The 26,489-nt window shown below is 37.7% G+C and overlaps 1 protein-coding gene across 2 annotated transcripts in view; it reads left to right on the top strand.

The window, feature by feature from the left end:
* KCND2 (potassium voltage-gated channel subfamily D member 2) overlaps positions 1-26,115 on the top strand; it is a 577,414-nt gene extending 551,299 nt beyond the window's left edge. The window contains exons 4-7 of one of the 2 annotated variants that reach the window (XM_020966391.2): positions 14,498-14,593; positions 16,254-16,349; positions 21,672-21,889; positions 23,362-26,115. In XM_020966391.2, the coding sequence (XP_020822050.1) occupies positions 14,498-14,593; positions 16,254-16,349; positions 21,672-21,889; positions 23,362-23,539 (588 nt within the window). In that variant the 3' untranslated portion in view covers positions 23,540-26,115. Of the gene's footprint in view, positions 1-14,497; positions 14,594-16,253; positions 16,350-21,671; positions 21,920-23,361 lie in introns of both variants that reach the window. The other variant, XM_020966390.2, reaches the window with a different exon arrangement.
* The last annotated feature ends 374 nt before the right edge of the window (positions 26,116-26,489 follow it).

The following is a 26,489-nucleotide window of genomic DNA, read 5'->3' as shown; positions in this document are numbered from 1 at the left end:
ACCCCAAGCATGTGAAGACTTCCCCTGGCAGAATGGATGTATGAGAACGATGTATTCCAACAGCCACAATGGCACTGAAGCAGGCACTGAGCAGCACTTAGAGCTTGGTCAGACATTGAAGATGCCAAGGTCATTCACTGCATCCTGGGCCATCACCAGGCATCTTGACTTTTGTCCTGCCACTGGACTTTGATGACTTTGGAAGAGAGAGTGAGGCTAAGGACTTTGTACAACTCTGCCTCATTTAAATCCAATTCACACACAAGTCAAGTCATCACCTACCATCCACTATTTTACCCCAACATCATGATGGTCTTCCTCGAAAACAAAGGATGAACAACGTTATGCCAAAATAACTCATTAATGCAGGAAAATAATCTAATCCAATAAACATTTAATAAGTGCCTACTATGTTCCAGGAACCGTGCTAAGTGCTCAAAGTCTGGTTGATTCAGAAAAAAAAAAATCAGAGCTAGTAATTTTAGGAAGGTTATGTGGTCTGATGGAAAAAGAAATCAATTTTGATAATTTTGATAGTAGAAGATTGGGGTTTGAGTCCCAGCTCTGATATTTACACCACCTGTCACCATGGAAAATCATTTAATTTCTTTGGTCTCAATATTTTCATTTACAAAATTAAGAGGGTTTATATTAGTAATCTAGGGTACAGGTTTCCTGTTTCAAATCCTATGGCCAACTTTTCACTTTTCAACCAGCCTAGTAGATGTGAATTTTCCTTAAGTAAAATTGAGAAGTTAAAATTCTTGATATCATCATAATTCCTTTGTCAGTGGCTTATTTCCTTCCCCTAAGATCGCCTACCCCCAGGTACTAATTCCCCCTAGGGACTTAACTGACATAAATTGTTAGTTGGTAAGGGCTTAGCAAGACCGTTGCCAGGAGTGTTTATTTGCATTTTGGTAGACTTGAGAATTCAGTTAATGGAATTTAACAGTCATGTATTAAGAACCTACTCTGCACAGTGACACACATATAATGATAGAAACAGAGATAATAGAGATATAAAGATAGAGATGATAGAGAAAGCACAATTCAAGTTCTCAAAAATTCTAGGATAAAATGGAGAAGGGAGATAGTACACAAATATCCATCATACAAGGAGAAGGTGACAAAGGCACAGAAATGGTCAAAACAAAGGCTCACAAGAAATCTGAGAACCAGATATATCACTTTCATATAGAGTGGTTGAGAAAGATGACTGAAGGAAAGAATCTTGAAGAATACCAATGATTGAGGAGCAAAAGATAAACAAAAAGTCAGAAAAGGAAGAAAGAGAAAACACAGTCAGAAAAATGATAGGAAAACTTCAGTAGTACACGGTCATAAAAGCCAAGGAGGAAAAGAGAAAGTCAACAGTTTCAAATGACATAGAGGTCAGGGAGGAAGAGGACTGAAGATTCTTGATTCTTCCATAAAGGAGATCATTGATAACCTTGAGGGGGGAGGGATAGATTCAGTAGAAGAATAGCAACAAAAGTCAGATTGCAAAGGGTTGAGTAATGAGTGGGCAATGAGGAAACAGAGAAACAAAAGACTTTCAGAAATCAACACAATAACACTATAGGTGTCTGATGACAGGAGGTAGGACTGATATTTTAAGGTAAGTATACTCCATGCTGACTGAAATCATACCACATATAAAGCCAGTTAGCCTCTGAAAATTAACAGAACTATCCTACAGAAACAGCCTAAGACTGAAAGACTTCTGGGAGATCTTCTAAGATAATGATTCTATGGAATCTTGAAACTTTGGAGTAGAGGATCTTGTCCTAACATCTATGAAATTGCCTTTAAAATATTTTGGTAACAGTATTTCATTATAATTACTTTCCTTTGTAATTCTCTGTATTTTATCATTTACATTTAAAAATATAATTCTGAGAATTCATTGGACTGCCAAAGAAGGTCTAGAGCACAAAAATAGGTTTTAAAAAAAAAAACCCTTCCTACTCTAGAGATTTTCTAAGAAATTAATCTAAACATATCTAGATGTTCAGAGTCATATCAAGTACAAATCCAGAAGATACTCACCAAATGTTGCCTTTTCATTCTTATTTCATAGTCTAAAGACTATGAGGTTTGTACAACTTCCCAACACAATCTTTCAGCTTAAAGTTTATGGCCATGATCTAAAGATTTAAGACTTATAATCTGCTTCTATTTGCAATGTTTTCATTCTACTAGAGGTGAGAGTCATCACTATGGAACAGATGATCTGTTCATTTTTCCATCTGTCTTTGGCCATACATTAGTGAATCAAACATTGCCCAAGGCAAAGTTCTCAGATTGCTGACATGGAAGGAAAGAATAACAGATTTTGGATTTTTTAAAATAGTTCACTAATGATTATCTGAAAAGTATAAAATAAAAATATCTGTGCCTAATCTCCTTTCAAATAATCTTTTCAAGGTTTATTACTATAAACAAATATTAATATTAGTGGTCACTCATGACCTATTACTACTAGCTATTTCTGAAATTTGCTTCTCCCCACCCCTGATGACCCAGCTTCCCTGGCCACCCATTTTCCTCAGCTCACTGGTCAAGAAGGGGGAGAGGGGTGGTTTGAATACTCTTTGCTTCCTACTGCCACCTTCAGATTCTCCTCCTCCCTCCTTCACTCAGTAACATCTCTTCCTTTGAGGTTATGTTACTCATATCTACAATCCATTTAGCATCCTTGTAGTTATCTACAGACCCCTTGATCATTCTCCTGCTTTCCTACATGAGTTTGGTACCTAGCTTACAACTTCTCTCTCTTCTTCTTCCCTAATAGTAGGGGATTTCGGTATACATACTGACTCTCCCTCAAACATACTAACTATTCAGTTTCCCATACCTACCCAGTTCCCATGAGCCTCAGTCATGCACAAATATGGACTTAGCCTTGATCTTGCCATCACCCACAAATGTACCACCTCTATGAAATCCCTTTAATCATAATCTATTGGCTTTTCACCTCTCCCTTTCTCTTTCCTAGTAAAACTCTGCTTTTTACCCTTACCATGACCTCCAGTTCTTCAACACCTTAATTCTCTCCCAGATCATCTCCTCTGAACTAACCATTCTCTCCTCTTTTCCCCCTTCTTGATCTGTTTGTGAACCAGTTCAACTCTACAATCCTCCTCTCCTGAATCCCTAGCTCCCTTATCATATCACCAGTTGTGCCCTGACAACCCACAACCTTGGACCCCCACTACTCACCACCTTTGCTTTTACACATGTGCTGCTAAATGAAGATGGAGAAAAATCATGCAACCATTCTAACTGGATCCATTACAAATTTGTTACACAACCTCAACTGGGCTCTCAAGGCAATCTTACTGGGTATTTCCTTTCTCAACTCACTATCTCACTCTCCATCTCTCCTCAATCTTCCATAACTCCACCTTCTCCCATTTTCTCAGCTGAGAAGCTTACCTCATATTTTACAGAAAAACTTGAAGCCATTCACCATGAGCTCCTCCTTCTCCTCTTTTTCTGATCTTTTATCAAGCTTGTGCCTCTACCACAATCTCTTCCTTTACCCTGTCTCACATGATGAAGTGGACTTACTCCTTTATCAAGGCTAATCCCTTTATTTGTTCAAGTGATCTCATTCTATCCCATCTTCTCCAATATATTGTCCTGTCTGTCATCCCCAATCTTCCACTTGCTTTTAATTTTTTTCCTGTCTACTGGTTCATTCCTACTGTCTAACAAACATAAATATGTCTCCCACATCCTGAAAAGACCCTCACCTGATCATTCTATCCCCACTACCTTCCTATATTTCTGTCCTTTTTAAACTCCTCCAAAAGGCTATCTACAATAGATGCCTCCACTTTTTTCCTCTCTCCTTACTTCCTTACAATCTGGTTTCCAACCTTATTCCACTGAAACTCTTCTCATTAGTATCCAAAGATACTAGTGAATTTTAGTTGCCAAAGCCAATGGCCTTTTCTCAGTTCTCATTCTCCTTGATCTCTCTGTAGCCTTTGACACAGATGATCATTCTTTCCTCCTCTATATACTCTTCTCTCTAGGTTTTTAGGACACAACCCTCTCCTAGTTCTCTTCCTATTTATTATATTGCTTTTCCTCAAAGTTCTTTTTTTCTGGATCCTCATCCAGATCACACCCTCTAACTGTAGGTGTGCCTTAGGGGTCTGTCCCGGGCCCTCTTCTCTTCTCCCTCTATACAACTTTGGTTGGTGATCTCATGAGCTCCCATGAATTTAGTTACCATCTCTATGCTGATGATTCTCAAATCTACCTATCCTGCCAAACTCTGCTGACCTCCAACCTCACATCTCCAACTGTCTCTCAAACATCTTGAACAGGATGTCCGAGAGATATCTTAAACTCAACATGTCCAAAATAAAACTCATTTTCTCTCCTCTTAAACCCTCTTTCCTTCCTAACTTCCGTATTATGATAGAGGGCAACCCCATCCTATCAATCTCTCAGGATCACAACTTAGGAATCATCCAAGACTCCCCATTTTCTCTCACTCCCACCCCAATATCCAATCAGTTACCAAGGCCTGTCAATTTCACCTTTGGAATATTTCTCAAATATCCCTCCTTTTCTGACACTATCACCACTCTAATATGGGCCCTCATCACCTCATGCCTGGACTACTGTAATAGCTAGCTGGCAGCTCTGTATCCCTCAATTCTATCTCTGCTCCAATCCATCCTCCAATCAGCTACTAAAGTGATTCTCCTAAAGTACAAGTCTGATCATGTCACCCTCCTACTCAGTAAACTCCAGTGGCGCCCTATTGCCTCTAGGATCAAACGCAAAATCCTCTCTTTGGCATTCAAAGCCCTTTATAACCTTTCTCTCCTACCTTTCCAGTCTTCTTACACATCACTCCCTAAAAAGCTGGCAGTTTCACAAACAAGACACTCCATCTGTCACCTCTGGGCATTTTCTCTGGCTATTCTATATGCCTGGAACACTGTCCCTCCTCTGTTCCACCTACTGATCTTCCTGGTTTCCTGTAAGTCCCAACTAAAATCTTATCTTTTACTAGAAACCTTCCCTAACCCCTCTTAATTCTATTTCCTTCCCATTCTGTATATAACTTGCTCTGTGTGTGTGTGTGTGTGTGTGTGTGTGTGTGTGTATGTATTTACATGTGATCTCCCCCTTTAGATTATAAGTTCCTTGAAGGCAGAGACTGTCTTTTGCCACTTTTTGTACCCTCAGCTCTTAGCACAGTGCTGGGGACATGGTAGGCACTTAATAAATGTTTGTTGATTAATTGAGGAAAGGTTTTTCCTCTTTAGACATAATAAGATATTTTAGAAACTTCCAAGGACAGCCTGCCATAAAATTGCTAGATAGACAAAAAGATAGATAGATAGATAGATAGATAGATAGATAGATAGATAGATAGATGGATGGATGGATGGATGGATGGATGGATGGATGGATGGATGGATGGAAGGAAGGAAGGAAAGAAAGAAAGAAAGAAAGAAAGAAAGAAAGAAAGAAGAAAAAAAGAAAGAAAGAAAGAAAGAAAAAAGAAAGAAAGAAGAAAGAAAGAAAGAAAGAAAGACAGAAAGAAAGAAAGAAAGAAAGAAAGAAAAGACAGAAGAAAGAAAGAAAGAAAGAAAGAAAGAAAGAAAGAAAGAAAGAAAGAAAGAATTGTTCTACTGCCCTTGGTGCCTTCCCTCCTCTTCCTTCTGGTTCCCTTTTTGATACTTCCTCATTTTCCCTAGAACCTAGTGCACTCATGCTACTCCTGATTCCCAAGAGCCCTCTGCACTATTTCACCAACCTACCCTATCAGCCTTGACTACCTTTGTCTAGACTGGGGATGGGGAACCTGCAGCCTTGAGGCCACATGTGACCCTCTAGATCCTCAAGTGTAGCCCTTCACATTATCTGAAGTTTGGATTCCATTTAAAGGGCCACATTTGCCATTTACATTTACGTTACATTTACTCTTACCTTTTACATAATATCCTAAAGAGAGCTCAACAGGGTGGGGAAAGGATGTGTTAAACTAATTAATACACACTAAGTAGCTAGTAGCTGGCATTGTTTAATGTGTTATGACAGTGATATTTTTTAAAACATTCTTTAACCCAAAAGGAATGGCTCTCTAATGGTGGAATTTAAAGAGTCAGCAGTGGAAAAGATTTAGGTTAAAAATCCTTTCTGGCATTTCTCCAATCACACCAAAGTATTTTCCTACTCTGCTTACTTATAAGCCTGTCCCTGGACACTTTTATTGTTCAATGGCAATGAAAACATATTGGGACTTAGGCAATAAAATGGTCCAGTAATCTCCCACATTCCTCATTTAGTAGGGTGAAATACACTTGAGGGAATTACTGTTTCAGAAGCACTTGCCTTCTCAATAGCTCCTTGATTGAATTACCTTAGATAATTTCAACCTTCTCTCCATTCAGCTACAGCGTTAGAACACTGAGAACTAAACCCTTCCCCCAAAAAAAAATAATTTAAAAAGAACCTACTTCTCCACCTCTCTGTCACCATCTACACAAGATGACCTGGAGTTCAAGACTAGGACCAACCTAATTATGTCATTTGCATACTATGCTTACATGTCCTTTTCTGTTTCCTCTTCCATTTGCATCCTCTAGATAGAAGTTATTGCTTTCTTTAGAGCTAAGACAGTTTACCTGGGAGGAACAGTGCTTTGCAAGCTGCCCAACTAGCAAATTCCCTGCATCCCACCTGTCCCTTCTTGTACATGTCCTACACAGAATAGGAGGGATAATAATGGAGATCTCATATTGGTAGCCATAATGTGATCTCATGTTACCAAAAAAAAATTGCACACATAGTGATAGAAACAGAATTTATGAGAAAGTGAGATGCCAATCATTGGTCAGTCAATAAACATTTATTAGTCACCTATGGTTTGACAGGCACAATGCTAAGATGCCACAGGAAAACATTGATTTCACTTCAATGAACATGTATCACTTGCCCTACTGTGTGTGAGGCATTGTGCTAAGAGCCAGGGATGCATAGATTCTAAAATGCTACTGTGCCTGCTCTCAGGGAGCCTACATTCAACAGATTGATTTTCAACATCAGTTGTTATTTACAAAACACTTTTCCCACTTCTATCACCCAGGTTTGTCACCTTGGAGTCATCCTTAATTCTTCTTTCCCCTTCACCCCTTAAATTCAGCCAGGTGTTAAGTCTTCTCCATTCTAGCTCCAGGTTCCTGAATCTTCCTCCTCTTCACTCACAGTACCATTACCCCTCTTCAAAGGCCTCATGACCTCTCACTTATGCCACTTCAATAACCTCCTTTGTTCCCTACCCTTTTGGTCTTTCCCTTGTCCAATTGGTCCTCTGTGTAGCTGCCAAAAGTGAAGGAAAGGCAAAAGGTATATACAAAGCACCTGTAATGTGCTAAGCAATGGGGATAGAAAGGCAAAAAGAGACCCTGCCCTCAAGGAGCTTACCATCTTCTGGGAGGAAGGGAGGGAAGAGGTACTACATGCAAATAACTCTGTGCAAACAAGTTGTATATAGGATACATTGGAGATCATCTCAAAGGAAGGCACTAATATTAGGAAGGACTAGGAGTTGTAGAAAGTGGAATTTTATTTGAGCCTTGAAGGAAGCCTGGGAAACCAGGAGGCAAAGGTGAGGAGAGACAGCTTTCTGGGTGTGGAGGACAGTTGCCAGTGAAAGGTTTTAGAGTCAGGAGATAGAGTGTCTTATGTGAGGAATAACAAAGTGAACTGGCCTGTAGAGCATGTGGAAGTAGTAACATTTTAAGAAGATTGGGAAGGTTATAAAGGGCTTTATTAGAGGATTTTGTGTTTGATACCAGAGGCAATAGGGAAACACTAGATTTATTGAATAGGAGGGTGACACAGTCAGGCCTGTGTTTTGTTGCTGTTGTTGTTGTTGTTAACAAGATCAATAGCTGAGTGAAGGATGGACTGGAGTGAGGAGAGACTTGAGTCAGGAAGGCTAACAAGCAGCTTATTGTTAATAGTCTAGGTGTGAAGTGGTAAGGGCCTACACCAGTGTGGTGCTGGTGTCAGAGGAGAGAACAGGAAGCAGACAAGGGATTTTGTGAAAGTACATTTGATAAGACTTGGCAGCTAATTGGATAAGTAAAGGAGGGAGAGATTGGAGAACTGAGGAGGACATTTGTGAATGTGAGTGACTGGGAGGATGGTGGTGCCCTCAGCAGTAACAAAGAAGTCTTCCTAAGACACTTTCTTATTCAAAGCCCTTCAGTAGTTCCCAATTGCCTCCAGACTAAAAAACGAAAACTTTATTTTGCAATTTTCAGGCTTCCACAATCTAATTTCAACCTATCTCTCCAATCATGCTCATATTAATAATTGAATATAGCACTTAATGGGGCAACTAGGTGGCACAGTGGATAAAGCACCAGGCCTGAAGTTGGGAAGACCTGAGTTCAAAACTAATCTCAGATACTTACTATCTTTGTGACCCTGGGCAAGTCATATATTTCACATTTGCCTCAGTTTCCTCATCTGTAAAATGAGTTAGGAAGGAAATGGTGAACCACTCCAAAATCTCTGCCAAGAAAACCCCAAGTGCGGTCAGGAAGAGTCAGACAGGATTGAGACAACTCAACAACAACAAATAGCGTTTAAAAGTAACAACTGACAAAGTACCTCAAAGTTTGTGGAATGCTTTTAAGCAATGTTATCTCATTTGAGCTTCCCAGAAACCATGTGTGCTAAAAGTAGTACCCCCATTTTACAGATAGGAAACCGATTCAGAAAGGTTACACCTTGCTCATGGTTTATACTGCTAACAGGTATCTGAAGTAGGATTTGAATAGAGGTCTTTCCAACTCTAAGTCCAGTCTTTAACCACTATAATAGTCTCTCATTTTCCTTCATGCATTCTACGGCCTAGTTCCCAAATGGGCAGTTCCCTAAACTCAACATTCCCTCTTCCATCCTGGTATCTTTGCATAGGCATTTGCATACTTGGAATGGACTCCTTTCTCTGTGCCTTGGAGAACCTTTGTCTTTCCTAAGGCTCAGCTAGAATTGTCACCTCCTAAAGGAAGAAGCCTCACAATTATAAGTTTTTTCCTTATCCTCTGATTATCTTGTATTTCTTTATCTATGGATATGATATATTCTCCCAGTGAAATCTCATCTTCTTGAAGGAAGGCATTCTTTCATTTTTGTACAATTCTGCATCCTATTCTCAGCACCTGGCACAATGCCCTTCACATTTGGCAAGGACTTATGAGGCATTTCCATCCGGCAATTTCATCAGTGTGGTAATTCCTAGAGTAGAACTTATTTTCACTAATGCAGATCAGCAACTCCTCTGAAACTAAGAGTCTAAGACAGTTGCCTTCAGCAGTTATAGGTGAAATTGCCCATGTTCACAGCAGTAGGGCTTTTGAAATCTATTTTCTCTGACTTTAAGGTAAGCCCTTTCTCTTACCTGTATAACACTGGGGAAATGTTCTAGCCCCTCTGGCCTCAGTTTCCTTATCTATAAAATTAAATGGCTGAACAAAGTGATCTCTAAAAAAAATTTTCAAGCTTTAAGTATATAAGCTGATTATCCACTATGCATGCAGTTTCTTGCCTTGCACATAATAGGCACTTCAGAAATAGTTGAGTTTGAGCTTGAACTAGTGGTTGATTTTCTTTTAACCTTTGCAATTCATGCTACCAAAACTATATGCTTGAGTGGGGCAGGGATTTAGTGAATTTTTTTAGTATTTTTGTGAAATAATTTCCTTAAGTTACAAGTTAGGTATAAGTCTTTACATGCAAAAGGTAGCTAGCCTTCATTAGCCATGTGGTAAGGTGTTCTACAAAGCCTATTAAAACTTATTACCTAATATAGTACTATAGTCATGTGTGGAGGAGGAAGGGAGGAGTTTATAGGTTTAAATTAGTGTAGTTAATTTTTTAAAAAATATTGTTCCAGTTAAACCAGTTTAAATGGCTATTCTCTTATAAAACAACTGGTACTTTTCCATCTGTGTCTCTAACTAGTAATGATTACTTTCAAATACATGGACTTATCTTTGTGATTACTACATTTAACTTTCCTATATTGGGCAGTATTTTGGATTAAGGTATTTGTCTCATTAATAAAGGAAAGCAATATTTCCTTGTGCTACTACTAAGTGCTAGAAGAGTAAAAGAGAGAAAGAGACATGGGGCAGCTAGGTGGCGCTGTGGATAGAGCATGGGCCCTGGATTCAGGAGGACCTGAGTTCAAATCTGGCCTCAGACTCGTAATACTTACTAGCTGTGTGACCCTGGGCAAATCACTTAATCCCATTGCCTAACCCAAAAAACAAACAAACAAACAAACAAAAAAGAAAAAGATTGGGAAAAAAGAGATAATGGCAAAAAGAAAGAGACAGACAGACATAAACACAGAGTGTCAGAGAAAGAGAAAATCAAAGAATTTAAAAATTAACCACAACACAGGCAATATAATTACTGTGGTGGCTGCAGAAAGTTAACAGTACATAGTATGACCAGATTAACTTTAGCAATGAATTTCCAGACCAAGCCTGTCTCTCTACCAATTAAATGTATATATAAGTAGAATATAAGGTTATAGAGGGCATCTGCTATTTTGGTTTCCACTTTGAATCCCAGCACCTATTACAATGCCTGTAACAAAGCAGGCATTTAATTAATTGATACTATTTTTTTTCTTTGCACCTGGATCTCCCTATCTTTCTTGACTAGAAGTACAATAGCTATTTAGAGAACTGTCCCTTACTGATGGGAATTGTGACCTGTTCTGTTACCAGCCTGGGCTGGTTCACCTTTTCTTAGCACCTCCCCACCACTCCTGAGGGGCTTACTGGACTTAGTATGGATCTCCACCACCACCATCTATGGGCCCTCACATGGACAGGGGCAGGGATCACAGGTGTGAGCTACCAGACCTGGGTTTGTTCATTTATTCTTAAGTAGTTTATTTCAAAATAAACTCTTTGTCATGCAATTCATTATTTGCCTTGGTTTATTAGAGGTATGTCTGAAAAATCTGAGACTTCAGCTCATCCTCTAAACAAAAACATTTCTTTTGCATTATCTTAGTTGCTGTTCAGTTGTTTTTCAATCATGTATGGCTCTTCCTTACCCCATTTTGGGTTTTCTTGGCAAAGATACTGGTGGTTTGCCATTTCCTTCTCCAGTTCATTTTACAGATGAGGAAACTGAGGCAAACAGGGTTAAGTGACTTGCCCAGAGTCACACAGCTAATAAGTGTTTGAGGCTGGATTTGAACTGAGAAAGATGAGTTGCCTTGACTTGAGGCTGGGCACTCTATCTACTGTACCACCTACCTGTCCCTTGCATTATCTAATTTTTTTCAATAATGATAGGCTTTAAAATAATAAATTTTGGTATATTTATTAAACATAAGCCAAGAAAATTTGGACCAATGTCAACAATTTTCAGAAGAAGAAAAAAATAGTGAGCCTTACAGTTTCTAAGATTATGATAAGAATAAACAGAAAGTATTAAAATGTCATTGCTGAAAAACACGAGCTCAGTCAATAGTTCTTTTTAATCTATAGTCATACCTTTTGTGAAGTTGAGTCTTTGAAAGATAGGGAAGAAGAAGACAAAGTAAAATGTCATTCTAGCACTTTTTTTTTTAGCATTTACTTGTAGCCCTAAAGCATCCCAGCACTATGGTAGTGAGAGTATTGATTAATGTGACATTTAGTCTGAGTTTGGGAAAGAGAAAGTTGGAGGGAAATTCTTGTTCAAAACGTCTTGTCCAAACACTTTTACTCATCATCTGAAGTACAGGGTTCCTATCTCACTGGTAGTATCATCACTAATACAGTACTGTCTAGGAATCTTGCTTCCATCAGCTGGCACCATTCTTTCATGGGATCGTAGATTTAAACCTGAAAGAGACATTAGAGCTCATCTAGTCCATGCCAGTCATTTTACAGGTCAGGAAACTGAGGCCCAGGAAGTGACTTGCCAACTTGTTACAGACAAGGACGGAGCCTGAATTTGAAGCCAAATTGGAAACCTCTGACTTCAAATCCAGAACTCTTTCCAATGCACCAAACTGGCTCCCTTATAATAGCTGCCATGTATATAGCTTACTGTTGTTACTGTTGTTCCTTTTGTTACTACTCCAAATGGCAGCTCTAGGTTCTCCCCAAACTAAAAAATCATTTCACATTTATATAATGCCTTAAGGTTTTTAAAGTGATTTACATGTTTTATCTCTTTTGAGCTTCACTGTTACTATATCTCCTTTTTCCGGAGGAGGAAACAAAGGCTTAGACAATGAAGTGCCCACATTCATACAGCCAGTGAGTATCAGAGGAGAATTTGAATCAGGTTTTCCTGACTACTATGCTATATTCCCTCCCTCTTTCACTGAAAAAAAAATAGATTCTCTATGTAAACCTCGCTAAGAAAAATGCACAGAACTTCTCTTTATAGATTTACTTTAGTCTTCATGAAAAAAAAAAGAATTAATCCAATATAGTACAAGAGAAATGTCTTGTTTCTTGAATTTGATCCACAGAAGGATTGATCAGTCTGGAGGTGATGGACCTCCTGAATGAAAATGTCCCTTTCTGTGATGAAAGATTATGCGTTGTCACCCTATCCTAGGGCATCTCTACATAGCACAAAATGACACTTGAATCTAACAATTACTCAGTTATATTAGTCAACGTTCATAGTTAAAGTAGATAGATAATCCATAAAAGTAGGAGAGGAAATGAAGTATACTGTTTGGTAGTCTAGTATGACCAATTTAACTAGAGAATGGGCAAAGATACACTTCTCTTTGATCTGCAGAGAGTGAAAATCAGCATTTCTTTGGTACAAAAAACACTAGTCTTTTTGTGGGCCCTATTTGATTGTTCATATTAGTTTAAGTGGCAGGGCTTTTAGAATGATTGTTGTTGTTCTTGGGTCATTGGAATACTCATCATATTCAGTGTCATTGAAATAAGCAAAAACATATGCACCACAATATTGATTTCTTTTCTCTCTGATATGATTGTATCTGTTGGGGGTCCAGTGTTGGGATTAAAAGGGCTTCATTTAAGAATTAATGAGACAATCAATGCTGATGTTAATGGGCCCTCCTATTTGAATACTGAAGTGAAAGCTACTTTAACTGGTTTCACCCAAAGGAACAGGAAGGAGGAAGATGCAACAAGGGAAGGATTCTGGGGCAGCAACTCCTCCCCCCCAAAAAAATGGAGCAATATCTGGTCTGTCTACACATGATACTCTATCCCCTGTCTTTGTGCTTTTGTACTGGCGGTTCCCCATACTTGGAATGCATTCCTTCTATGTCAGGGTTTTCTTGATCCAATTAGATGCTAGTTCCCCCCAAAAAAATTATTTTGTTATCTGTTTTGAATCTATTTATACACCTAGCTTTTGTCTTCCTGGATAACTCCTAGAGTTTTATTCTTGTCTTTTTATTTCTGGTACCTAACACAACATCTGGAATATAATAGACACTTAAGAAATTCTGGTTTATTAACTAGTTGATTGACAAATTATGTGTGCCTATTATTCCCCCATACTGGGGCCAGAAATGATACCTTCATACCAGGACAGGGAGGGATTCCACCAAAAGTATTACTAAGGATCTTGAAGAATAATGATCTTTAGACCAGGAAGAGGGAGTCCATAATGGTCTTGAGACAAGATGCTTCTGCGACCTGATGCTTTAGCTAGAACTCCAGGGCCCACAAGTCCTTTCACTCTTCAGGGCAGCTCACTGATATGATCAGGTCAATTTTAGGTATTTTATAGGAAGAGAAAATGTCCCACACCAGATTCAATTAGATCTTCATTTCTAAGGTGATAGGAAAGAAGGCAGCAATCAGCCAGAAAACCACAAGTTTCTAACCTAGAGTCTTCCAGGTAAAGAAGATCCAGCTATAAGGGGTTTCAGAGAGGGGTCAGGAGAGAATAGAGAGATACCAGACAGAAAGAGGGTATATTTCTATGGGGCTTATTGGATAATGAAAGACAAGGCCCTCAAATCTAGAAATAGTTTGTTCATTTTTTTTAAATGGACTACCACACTTCTATGCCAGAAACAATAACAAAGGAAGAGAATTCAACAGAACTGAAAAAAATAACCACTCAATTAGGATATTAAAATAGATTTTTAAAGAGTACAGGTTCTTACCACTATTCAGGTAAGTCTTCTGAAGGGAGTATTCCCTACTAAAAAGCTAAAACTTGGATACCCCAAATAAGCTTGCACATTTCCCCCCATATTTTTCATGTGCTAAAGATAGAGTATTGGAAGGGCTGTCTGTATTGATGAGGTCATGGCTATACGAGTAGGGCAGAGTCATATTCTCAAGTGTTATATAGGAAAAGCTAGAATGCTTTTTAAAAAATAATACTAGATCATTTGGTTTAATTGAAATGTGTTTTAGCTAGTTTATTAACAAGCTGGACCTAGCAAAAAAAGATATTTTTCTTTTCTTATCTTTTGCTATAGAAAGCAAGGCTTGCAAGAATCCGGGCAGCCAAGAGTGGAAGTGCCAATGCTTATATGCAGAGCAAACGAAATGGATTACTGAGTAACCAGCTACAGGTAATATACTGACAAGTCCTTTCCTACTTGAAAAAAAAAATGTCCACAGTCGTTAATATAACAGCACTTTGAACCAGCCTTACTGTAATGGTTGCTTTGTGGTCATTTTCTTTTTCCTTTTCCCTATCTGTGATTTCTTTATTGTTAGGAACTCATCATGGTGAGGAAACTTCCTCTACCAATACACAAAAGCAACTGTTCAGCAATTTATAGTCTTGGAGAGTTCCCTGGGACGTTGAAAGGTTAAGTGACTTACCCAGGATCACACAATCAGAAAGCATCAAGAGTAGGACTAGATTCCAGGACTTTCTAGTTCTCAGTACAGCTCTCCATCCATTATGCCATAATGCTTCTTCTAAAACTTATATCACATACTGAATAATTATGAATAATGAAATAATAAAAATTCCATCACTTCCCCCGGACCCAGACATGGCTGATTAGCCCATCAATGCTATGAATTTAGAATCAATGGTATTTCTAGGGAACATATTTTTTTCTTCTCTCACACTGACCCTCAAACATGCTTGTGCAGCATTCTTGATAGTCCCTAAAAGATACGTAACTAGGGTGAGGCCATCAGGGCTTTAAATAACATCAGCAGTCTCTATGTTTTGATGTCCTGCCTGGAACAAAGTACTTCAGCAGTATAACAATTACAGAGCTCAGTACCAATTAGCAAGAATAATTAGTCAACATTGCACTCTACCAGATGGCAAGCTGACAGTTATGTCCCAAACAACCTCTTCCCTACCCTGTTCCTGCTCTCCCTTCCCCTTCAGAGAGACTCCTCAGTGAGATTGGAGGTCCCTTTTGTGCTGCTTACCTCAGGTGTGTTTCATACTTCTTTCCCACCAATAAAAATTGCTCTAGTTTCCAGTTAACTTGGAAAGTATCATAAAATTCTCCAAAAATCTCAATTACTGAATTCATTCATGTTTGTTTTAATTTTTAAAGCTCATATCATGAATTCTTAACCTAGGGTCTATGACTTGGATTTTTAAAAATATTTTGGAAACTATATTTCATTATAATTGGTTTCCTTTATAATCTTATATGTTTTATTTCAAACCTTAAAAAACATTATTCAAGGACGGGGTCCGAAGGCTTCACCAGACTGCCCAAGACAAACAAGTTAAGAGCTTTTGTCCTACATGGATAGCTATGCTTGCAATCATTTTAATAACAAGGGAGCTTTGAGATCTGCAGTTTTGTGTATAATCCTCTTTTTCTGTTCTACTAAATGCTTGAAAATGTGCCTTGTATTTGGCATTTGTTAAGTTCAGAATAAAAAAAATTAAAAACAAAGTAACTTTTATATCATAAAAAAGTAAATGGGTGTTTTTTTCAGAATGTGTCTATTTAGACTTATTTAAATATGAAACTAAGGGGATGACAGACTGATACAGAGGTATAACAATACTGAAGCTTCAAAAAAAAAAACAAACGGTTTAGATGTCCAAATTAAGAAGATACACTAGTCGTTTTAACTGCTGATCATATAACTCAAAAGCTGTTTTTCTGTCTGTTGGGTTTTGCTGACAAACACTGCAATTATGGCCCATTGTAGCCCAGATCTGTCTTACAGAAGCATGTGGCTAGCATCTCCATTGTTTGCAAATAATATAGACAGCAACACTGTATTTCTCTGTGTTAACAGTCCTCTGGAGAAGATGAACAGGCCTTTGTTAGCAAATCTGGCTCTTGCTTTGAAACCCAGCACCACCACCTGCTTCACTGTCTGGAAAAAACTACGGTAAGGACCAAGTATCAATGCCTTCCCCTGTACTATTGTGCCAACCTCATTTGCTTTTGCAGAACCTTGTTGCTTCTCATCACTCTTTTTTGTAGAGTGACTCATCTACCTTGTGTACAACCCATTACTGAATTGTATTGGATGGCTATGTTGAAAGTTCAAGCTGGAAATCTTCTCAGATATGTATCTGGGAAATGTTTATGCACATTATATTCTGGCATTTGACTGGGAAACCAAGCAGCTAACATTGAGCTGCATACAAATACAAAGTCACTCTGCTTTCACAAAAATCTATAAGCCATGTAATATATAATAATGGAAAATTTCTGTATCTCTAAATGTCTTCAAATGATTTTTTTAAATGCTGACCAAACAGAAAAAGATGGTCACTTTCTTGATAACCAAGCATAATGAAATCAGTCAAAATGAAAAGTTAATCATAATGATGATATTTGTATGATGCTTTTCAAGTGTGCTAAGCAAGCTACATGTTTTACTTCATTTAGAGCCTCACAATACACCCAATAGGCACCATGTGGGCATCTCTTACCCTGGGGTTACATTAGATTCTGAAGGATGTTAACTTTTGCAAAGTTAAACTCACCTTTGAAAAACCCTTAAGTCATTCAGAAAGGGCAATATAATATCTTTAAACTTGTATAGCTGGGAAGGAGCTAGGTAGGTGAGGGTCTTGTAAAAAGAAGACAATCTGTTTTAGAGATCAGACAAAGGTGATGTAGTTGCTAAGGAAACAATTGAATGTAAACTATATTTTTCACTATGCCCAGCTAAACCATTGATAAGGAGACAGAAGGGAACAAACACTTCCATTCAAACAGAAGGGAAAAAAACAGGTTAAAAAAATCACTTTCTGTAAAATTGATGATTAGGGAGAAAATACTCATGAAAGGGCTTAACACTTAAGTGTGATTACATTTGAAAATGTCATACAACCATATAATTATTGCTATGCCTTGATTCCCCATGAAACAAAACAATACATGAGCAAGTTAAAGGGAACAGCGGGATCCTTTCAGGTAACCAGGAACTTCTTAGTTAGGAAGGGTAACTTAAGTTTGTCCTCAAACTCTACAAGCCTGAGATGAAAATGATATTCTAGAATCATATGCAGGAATGTGATTATGAAGAGATCTAGGACTTTGGGGGTGCTGCTGGGAGCCCCAAGAATGCGACACTGGGCCCTGTCAGAAAGAATTCAACTCAAATCTTCTAGCCAGAGGAAGAGTTTATTAGTGATAAATCACATAGGCCAGGTGACGCCCATAAGGACGAGCGGGGATGAGAAAGTCTCAGCTTTTTGGGGTTGAGATTCTCAGCGTCTGAATGGGGGCCAGGGTAGATCTTATATATGCTAAAGTAAGTTTGGGTGGCCAGAGGAGGGTCTGGGAAAATGGTCTGGGAAAAGGGTCTGGGCGAGAATTCCTGATTAGACTGTCTAAGAGATTGAATAGACAATGGGAATAGATAATGAAGGAACTGAAAGGCATCTGAATGAGATCAAAAAGGTGGGGCTAGGGCTTTCAAAGGGAAATAAGGGGCTGGGGCCTGTATACAAAGGGGAGTCAGATTCCCTTTGGTGCAAGGGGCAAAGAACTGGGCTTGGGCCACACCCCATCATTCCCCCCCTCCAAACAAATTGGACGCAAATTCTTTTGGTGAAAGAGGCGAAGAACTCAGTTTATGCCACACCGGAATTCTCAATCAGACCATTTTCCCAGACCCTCCTCTGGCCACCCAAACTTACTTTAGCATATATAAGATCTACCGTGGCCCCCATTGAGGCTGAGAATCTCAAGCCCAAAAGGCTGAGACTTTCTCATGCCCGCTTGTCCTCACAGGTGTCACCTGGCCTATGTGATTTATCACTTATAAACTCTTCCTCTGGCTAGAAGAAGATTTGAGTTGAATTCTTTCAGGCAGGGCCCAGCATCGCATTCTTGGGGTTCCCAGCAGCACGCCAAAACCTCCAGACCTCTTCAATAATGTCCACACTATGAGAGGCAAGAGAAGACTGAGCAAACAACAGATTCACATCTACTCAAGCTTACTCCAAAGTATATATGCTCACCCAATGGAATGGAGGCATCATTAGAGACATTTAAACTGTACTTCACCTCCCCACTCCACTCTCTAGTGCTTATAGTTGGATTTATATAACTTATATGTGCTTGTAACGTAACACTATCGTATGGCTAATATTATTATTCCCATTTCACAAGTTGGGACTTAAGTTCAATGATATGCTTAGAGACATACAACTAGTTGAATCTCACCTCATGTCCTCTAGTCTTTAAGACCAGCACTCTATCTACTACATGTTTCCCCTCCACTGGTGTGTGATTTCATGTTAAATCTTTGAAAAATGAATATAATGTGATAAAGTTAACACATGAACACTATGTCTTTTTGTCCTATCATTCTTTTAGGTACTAGAGTTTAACTTGCTTTATACGTGATCCAGCTTGTTTGGGCTTTTTTTCCCACCCTGGACATTTCAGTACCTGCCTCCCCCCTCCCCCGGGCCAATGGGGGATTATAGATGGCTCCCTTAAGATAACGCAATGACTATCACATTCAGTTAGGTTTAGTCTTCATGGAAAATTAGACATTTATTCACTCAACAATTATAAGATGCTTCCTATGCACAAGAACCCAGGATCATAGATGGAGAGCTAAGAGAAATTTTAGAGGCCATCTGTTCCACCCCCCACCATGATGTTACAGTTAAGGAAAATTGAAGTCCAATGAAGCTAAGTGATTCATCCAAGGTCACATAGCTAGAAACAGAGCTGGAATTCAAACTCAGACCCTCAAATTCAGCACTCCTTCCACTTCACCATGCCAAAAAGCTATATAAATTTTATGATTATTGAGCATGTTCTGTCTGTACTGTACCAGACTAGTCCTCTTCATAAGATAAGGAATAAGATTTCCAAAATAAGAGGAAAAAAAACTTTATCCTAATTAAGTAAATGATTTGAGACCCTAAATTATTTCCTCAGTTAGCAATATATTTAATGTAAAATTATTTTGACTTGGATCTAGATATTAACATTTATGGAAACAATGAGAATAATAAGTTACAGTTTTCTGAACAGGCCAATGGAGAATTGCTCTCCCAGACAAAATTCTTATTCATTCACATGTGAAAAAAAAACACATAAATTTTCCCCTTTATTTTTTTAAACGCAAAAGTGTATCACTTACCATTTTTACTTTCATGACATTTATTTGAAATTGAAACATTCTACTTCTTATGTCAAATTTGATATTATCAGCCTACAGATGCCTGTGTTATTTAATATCTATCTATTTCTGATATATTTAATGACTTGGTGTAAGAAAATATATCCTATGATATACTGTTACCATGTTTTGATCCATACACCTTCCAAATTGTATTTTTATATGTTTAATCCATTTATTTAATTCAAGTAGTTTTTCTTATACATAGCACATTATGAAAACAAAAAGTTTGCATAATTCAAATGCAACTTAATCAAATAAGAATTGGCACAAAAAATTCATTTCCCAAACACATTCTTTTTTTTAAAAAATGCAAGGTTATTTTCCCCTGTGGGCAATGAAATGAAGTTAATTCAGGCAGTATTGGTTATTTTTGTCTGAAGGTTATGTAATTATTCAAGGGTTATTGTGAGACCTTCCATGGCATTCATAACCCCTGAACAGACTTTGCTTTTCCATTAGTGGTAGGGAAGGTAGTTTGGTAGTTTATTACTGGTACAGAGTTGAGGTAAAGGTAGAAAATAAGTAGGGGAGAGGGAGAAAGGAGGAGAAAGACACAGAAAGAAAGAGGGAGAAATGTAGGCAGAGAGAGAGAGGGAAAGAGAATTCCTTCAGCAGGGCAAGTCTAAACCATTTGCTAATCAAGCCATTCCATTTACTTAACTAATAAATAATTCTATTATTCTGTATTTTTTTATACATACCAAGATTTTAGATAAAAATCTAAAGACATGGAAATTATCATAAGCATATAATTTCACAACAACTAGTTTACAGATTCTTTGTCACTATGAAAATATTTGAAGCAGAAAAACAGAATAACAATAATGAATATAATATTAACAACAATAGGTAGCATTTATATCATGCTTTAAAGTTTGCAAAATGCTTTAAAAACATTTATCTTCACAATGCTGAGAGGTAGATGAGGAAACTGAGGCAGATCAAGGTAAAGTGACTTACCCAGGGTCATACAGCTAATAAATTTCTGAGGTCTGATTAGAACTCATGCCTTCCTGATTCCAGGCCCAGCCCCTCTATCCACTGTGCCACCTAGTTGCCTCCAAAGTCCTCAGAACAGTTTCTTATGTATTTTTGCTTGTTGGAGTTAGTTTTATTTTTAAAGCTAGAACCTCCTGAAGATACTTCAAACCTACTTCTGCTCCAAAGTTTTGTATTTTTAATCTTTTAACATCTAGATTTTATGGGTAGAAGATGTAGATATGATTTCAAGAAGGATTCAATCATCAAATTCGGAGTATATTAGCTTCTGTGAGTACAGTTGAGGGGTCAAGGAGATACAAATCAGAAAAGGTTTTTCCAAAAATGCAAATTGGAAACATGAGCAGCTTTGAGATTTTACTTGAAATTATGAAAGCTCACAGCGGACAGAGCACTTGGCTTGAAAAAGGAAGATTCATTGTCATGAGTTCAAATCTGCCTCAGACACTTACTAGCTGTGTGACCCTGGGCAAGTTACTTGACCCTGTTTGCCTCAGTTCCTCAAATGTAAACTAAGCTGAAGAAGGAAATAGCAAACCACTATGCCAAGTAAACCCAAAATGGGATCATGAAGAGTTGGATACAACTGAAACAACTGAACAATAACAACAAAAATGAATGTTCGTGGGAACATAGGATTTTAGACTTAAGGTTGGAAGGTGCCTCTTAAAACAAAAGTGTCAAACATGTGGTCCAAGGACCACAATCTCAAATGCACTCCAAACCAGATTAAAATGTAATTGGGAAATAAATAAAAAATAAATAAAATATAAGAAAACATAGATGATGTTAATACGTAGTTTTCTAAGTCAATATGTGCCCACAGGGATCCTTATGTACAGTTTCATGGCCCCCATTTCTACCTGAGTTTGACTCCATTCTGAAGTTTTCTAAGGGGAAAAAGGCTCAGAATTGGTCTTTTCACCAGAATTAATCATTGTGCATGGCCTAAATGCATGAGAGCAAAAATGAGTTCTGAATGTAGTTCTATAATATATCTATCATTTTTTTTTGTCTATACTTTCAACCTACATTCATAATGGTATTGGACAGAATCATGAATTTGTGGATGAACAAGTTTATGAAGAGAGCTGCATGGAAGTTTCAACAGTCAACCGCCCTTCGAGTCACAGCCCTTCTCTGTCATCACAACAAGGTGTCACCAGCACTTGCTGCTCAAGACGACACAAAAAAACTTTCCGGATCCCAAATGCCAATGTAACAGGGAGCCGCCAAGGCAGTGTACAAGAACTCAGTACTATCCAAATCAGGTGTGTGGAGAGAACACCTTTATCTAACAGGTACTTGGAATGTTCAATTTGATCTGAACTGATGACATAAATCATCTTCATGGCCATGGCAGATGTATGAGCTTGCATGTGAATTTATCCATGCACACATGCCTGTGACACAATTTCACACACACTGTCAGAAATGTACAACTGAGACCAAAGCAGTCAATGTAATGGGCAGAAGTAGGTCAGGTGGACATGCACATGTGCACATAACCATTAAGGGGGAAAGTAGTAGGACAATCAAAAAGGGGAAGGAAAGAATTCCACCTTGATAAGTACTCTTCCTTCTCTTGTATGGCACACATGCAAGTGTCTCTGTACTCAGGAAGCCTTTAGATTCAATTTTTAAAATTTAGAAAAAATAGTAACATTTTTTCAGTGGAGACACAGCAAAGAAATTGAAGCTCTTCTACTCACCCTCAAGGTACTTAAATGCAACTCAAAAGATAGGATTAACACAAAGGAAAACATTTAAAAGTACTTATAAGGAACTTAAAGAAATACCAGTTGACTTGATGAAAACTAAGGGGACAGCTATACAAAGCCATTGACTCAAAAGTGAGTTGTTGAGCAAAAAACATTTTTGGCCACAACAAAAACATCATCAAGGGAAATTTTTGAAAGTTGATTCAGACAAAATACATTCCAAGTTCATTTTTATTTTTTTCTTTTTGTACATGTATATGTAGGGATGATGTATGTATATGTCTGTGTGTTTGTGTGTGGTTTTGAAGCTTTAAGTCAAATTCAAACAGCTCTGTGTGTGTGTGTGTGTGTGTATGTGTGTGTGTGTGTGTCTAGCAGCCTACGAAGAGATTAAGCAAATAGCTCAGTCTATGGCTTTTTAAACATAGCAGAAGGCTTTGGAAACACAACTCAAGCTTCTAAGAGCTTAAAAGGGTTCTGTCTCTAAATTCTGTCTTGTTTACATACAATACCATCTAGAGTGGGAAAGAGTGATGTGTATTAGAGAATAATTCCATTCTCAAAACATAAACACCAGCAGCAGCTCTTGGCATGTGGTTTTAAATCATCATCCAGGTAGTCTAAAGAGGATTTTTTAAAATGATAATAATAATAATAATTCCTAAGGAACTTTTAAAATACCATTGATTTCAAGGGTGTTAATTCTATAAGTGTAAAATTAACACACTAGTATTAGTTCTACTAAGAACGAAGCTGCAGAAATTTTGAATTACTCAACCAAAGTCAACTGGGTTTTAAGCCTCTATTGAATGTCTTTAGTGCATATTGATTGTGTTTACAGGACACTATCTACTTTGTTATGCTCTTCTTTAAAAATGTACTTAAAGTGATCACAAATATTCTTAGATTTAAAAATTTGATTCATGGAAACTAAAACATCTTCACCTCAGTTCTGTGGTAAAAGCATGTGAGAAAAATGTGGACAACTTACCTTTTTTCTAAATCCGTTCTTTCCCCATCAGCCGATCCAGTTTAAATGCCAAAATGGAAGAGTGTGTTAAACTAAACTGTGAGCAACCTTACGTGACTACAGCAATAATAAGCATACCGACACCTCCAGTAACGACCCCTGAAGGAGATGACAGGCCAGAATCTCCAGAGTACTCAGGAGGAAACATTGTCAGAGTATCTGCTTTGTAAAAACACTTGGAATAAGGACAGAGGGCAATTGAGTCCTGACTGTGAAAGGGTTCTAAAGAGGAAGATCGAAGAAACATCCAGTCTTTTACAAATTAAACAGCAAATGGAAGACTGCTTGGTAGGAAAACCAAACATTGTTTCCAAACTTCAGGATGTGCATAAAAGGCCACCAAATGGCATTTCTGGGCATAAAGATTGATCTGTTCTACAGCAGAATAATCTGTGATCCTTTGACTTTACAAATGAGCACAATGAAATGCCTCCCATTGATGCTTCTTGAGATAAGAACTCTTTTTTTAAAAAATAAAATGAAATTTAAAAAAAAACAACTTTGAACACTATGTTCCAGTTGAATGAAAAACTAATACGGAAAACATTTTGATAACATGTTTTTTCCCGTAAAAACAAACAAACACGAACATTGGCAAGTGAAGTATATTACATTTTAAAAAAAACCTCATATGACAGGTTCGTACTGACTGAAAGGAATACCATCATAATGCATGCATGCTGAAATTCTTTGGAGCAGTGATCTCAGTTTACTTATGTTGTCTTCAGATTAGGCATGATAAACTTTAACTGTAGAAAGGGGCATTTCTGGGCACTTACAACAAGCTGATTGTTCACATTCCATGGTAAGCTCTACAAATAAACTCTTAGCAGTGCAGTCTTTCTGGCTGAGACGCTCATCTGTGAGCCTATAGTGTCCAGCTAGCTCGGTATTGATGATCATTTTACCTTGCTTCCTAGATACTGTTACAACTGCAATAATCCATTGTACACCTGTTGTATCAGGAATCAGGACTTTCTGTTTGTTTGTTTTAATTTTCCAGATCTCTTAAACAGTTTGTGCCAGAGTCAGAGAAAATAACTCTTTGATGTAGCCCAAGTTTTTTCAGTAAGTTTTAAATCCAAACTGTTGTACCATAGATGTGTTTTTTCTGAGACTAGCCTTCTTGTCCACTGTAGTCCCGTGACACAGAGAGTTGTCAGTTCCTGTATTTCTAGCTCACCCCTCTATTGACATTTTAAAGGTTTCTCATTAGCAGCTGGGTTAACCTTTTTTGTAGTGCCAATGGCTTTCCTACTTTTATATTAACTGACAAGGTCTCTTACTAGTGAAATATGATAATCTAATCAACCCCCCCTTATCAAAAAGTAGAAGGGGGGGACAAAGGAGTTATTTGACAAATGAGTACTTATCTTTAAGCCTCTTTGCTGTTAACAACTAGCCCATATATTGAATTTATCACGAGGTGTTTTGTGCAAACAGTCCCAATAGGCTGGGAGAAATGCCATAGCACCAAGTAGTCTTACAGCCGTACCTACACATTTTTCTACTTATTTTACTTTGGGTCTGATTAGATTACATTTTCTCAAATATATTTTGAGAGTAACTAACGTGATTCTAAATATGGAGCTCAAGCTAAGAAGCTTCCTGTACCGATACTTAAAGAAAGTTTGCTTTCTCCCTTATTTCAGGAAAGCAATGCAAATCTTTTCTAGAAAGAGATTCCTGTAAACAGCAGTTTCCTCCCATGAAGGAGGACAAGGTGTTTGGTGATGCAAACTTGATCTCTGTGTACATTAAGTGGAAACGTGTTTATATTTTAAAGACTATTGTATCAGCAGACATGTCTGCATGTACCAGTGTGAACAGTTTTATGTCAGTCAAAAAGCTCTGTCCATTCCAAGATTCTACTACAAGGAATACAGTTTAATTTCTATGTGTGTGGGAGGAAAGACTATTCTTTCCCTTAAAAAATTTTTTTCAATGTTTGTTCATAAAAAGAGAAAATATCATCTACTGTATGCCAAATAATTTGAGACTTTTTTTGAAAGTAAGATTATACTTACTTTACATTTTTATAGTTGCCCCAAGACAAGATTGTGTACACAGTAGGCACTAGATAAATGCTTATAGAATGAAAGAAAATAAGATAAACTCAAATTTTCCTTGGGAAGAACTGGCTTTACTCCTAATCTTTCTTGAACAAATTACTAATTTGCCAGCAACTTGAAGATTAATCATTCCTACAGCCTGCTTCTTATCACTTAGTGCTTTGAGGTTGATTGTACAATGAAACTTCTTTGATAACAGTTAATGAAATTTTTGTTGTTGTTAAATATAGGCTAAGGAAACTGCAATGCAGGAATACTTAGGATTTTAACTCCTTAATTACCAGTTTTATTTTTAATGTCCTAAATGTTCGAGAAAATGTGGCAAAACTTTTCCAGTTGGTAGTTTGGCACCCTTTTCCCACTCATCACTTATGCAAAACTCTTTCATTTCTTCTGAAATTAAAAAAAAAGAAGAAAACTTTTTTGGTGTTTTAGGTGATTTTCAAATACTGTGTTGGTAGTGAATGACTGTTGATGACTGTAAAGTGCATCTGTACTGTAAATGAAATGTAATTATTTCTGTGTACCATATGGAGCAACCGAGGTTGTTGTTTTTGACAATTTTGTTTGAAATTCATATATCTTATTTTGGAGGATAGCATAATAACTGCGTTGTGCTGAAAAAAGAAATAGACACTTCAGGAATAATAAAATAAAACATCTGCATGCTTGAACAGGACTAACGGGTTTTGCAATAACTAACTTTCTCTTCCTAGACAGTTTTCTTCATTTCCAAATTCCAAAGACAACAGATTTAACTTCAACAGGGCATTGTACTTATTCCAGGTCCTCTGGGAATATTCTCAGAACTCATACTGGAGAAGTGGATGATGCCCTGATGTTGGAACCAGTAAAACTTGGGTTCTCATCCTGCCTTTGATACAAATTGACTGTGTCACCTCAGGCAAGTCACTCAATTTTACCTACAGGCCCATGGGGAACTCTCTACAACCTTAACATTCTGAGTAATTACTGATTTGTATTGTTGGCAGGAGTTTCTACAAGGTGTACTCACAAGTTCCTACCAAAAAGAAAACCTATAAAGTTA

Source organism: Phascolarctos cinereus, unplaced genomic scaffold, assembly GCF_003287225.1.
Source record: "Phascolarctos cinereus isolate Bilbo 61053 unplaced genomic scaffold, phaCin_HiC Scaffold_1;HRSCAF=81, whole genome shotgun sequence".
NCBI lineage: Eukaryota > Metazoa > Chordata > Mammalia > Diprotodontia > Phascolarctidae > Phascolarctos > Phascolarctos cinereus.
Note: the sequence above shows the minus strand (reverse complement) of the source record. Positions and strands in the feature narration are given on the sequence as shown.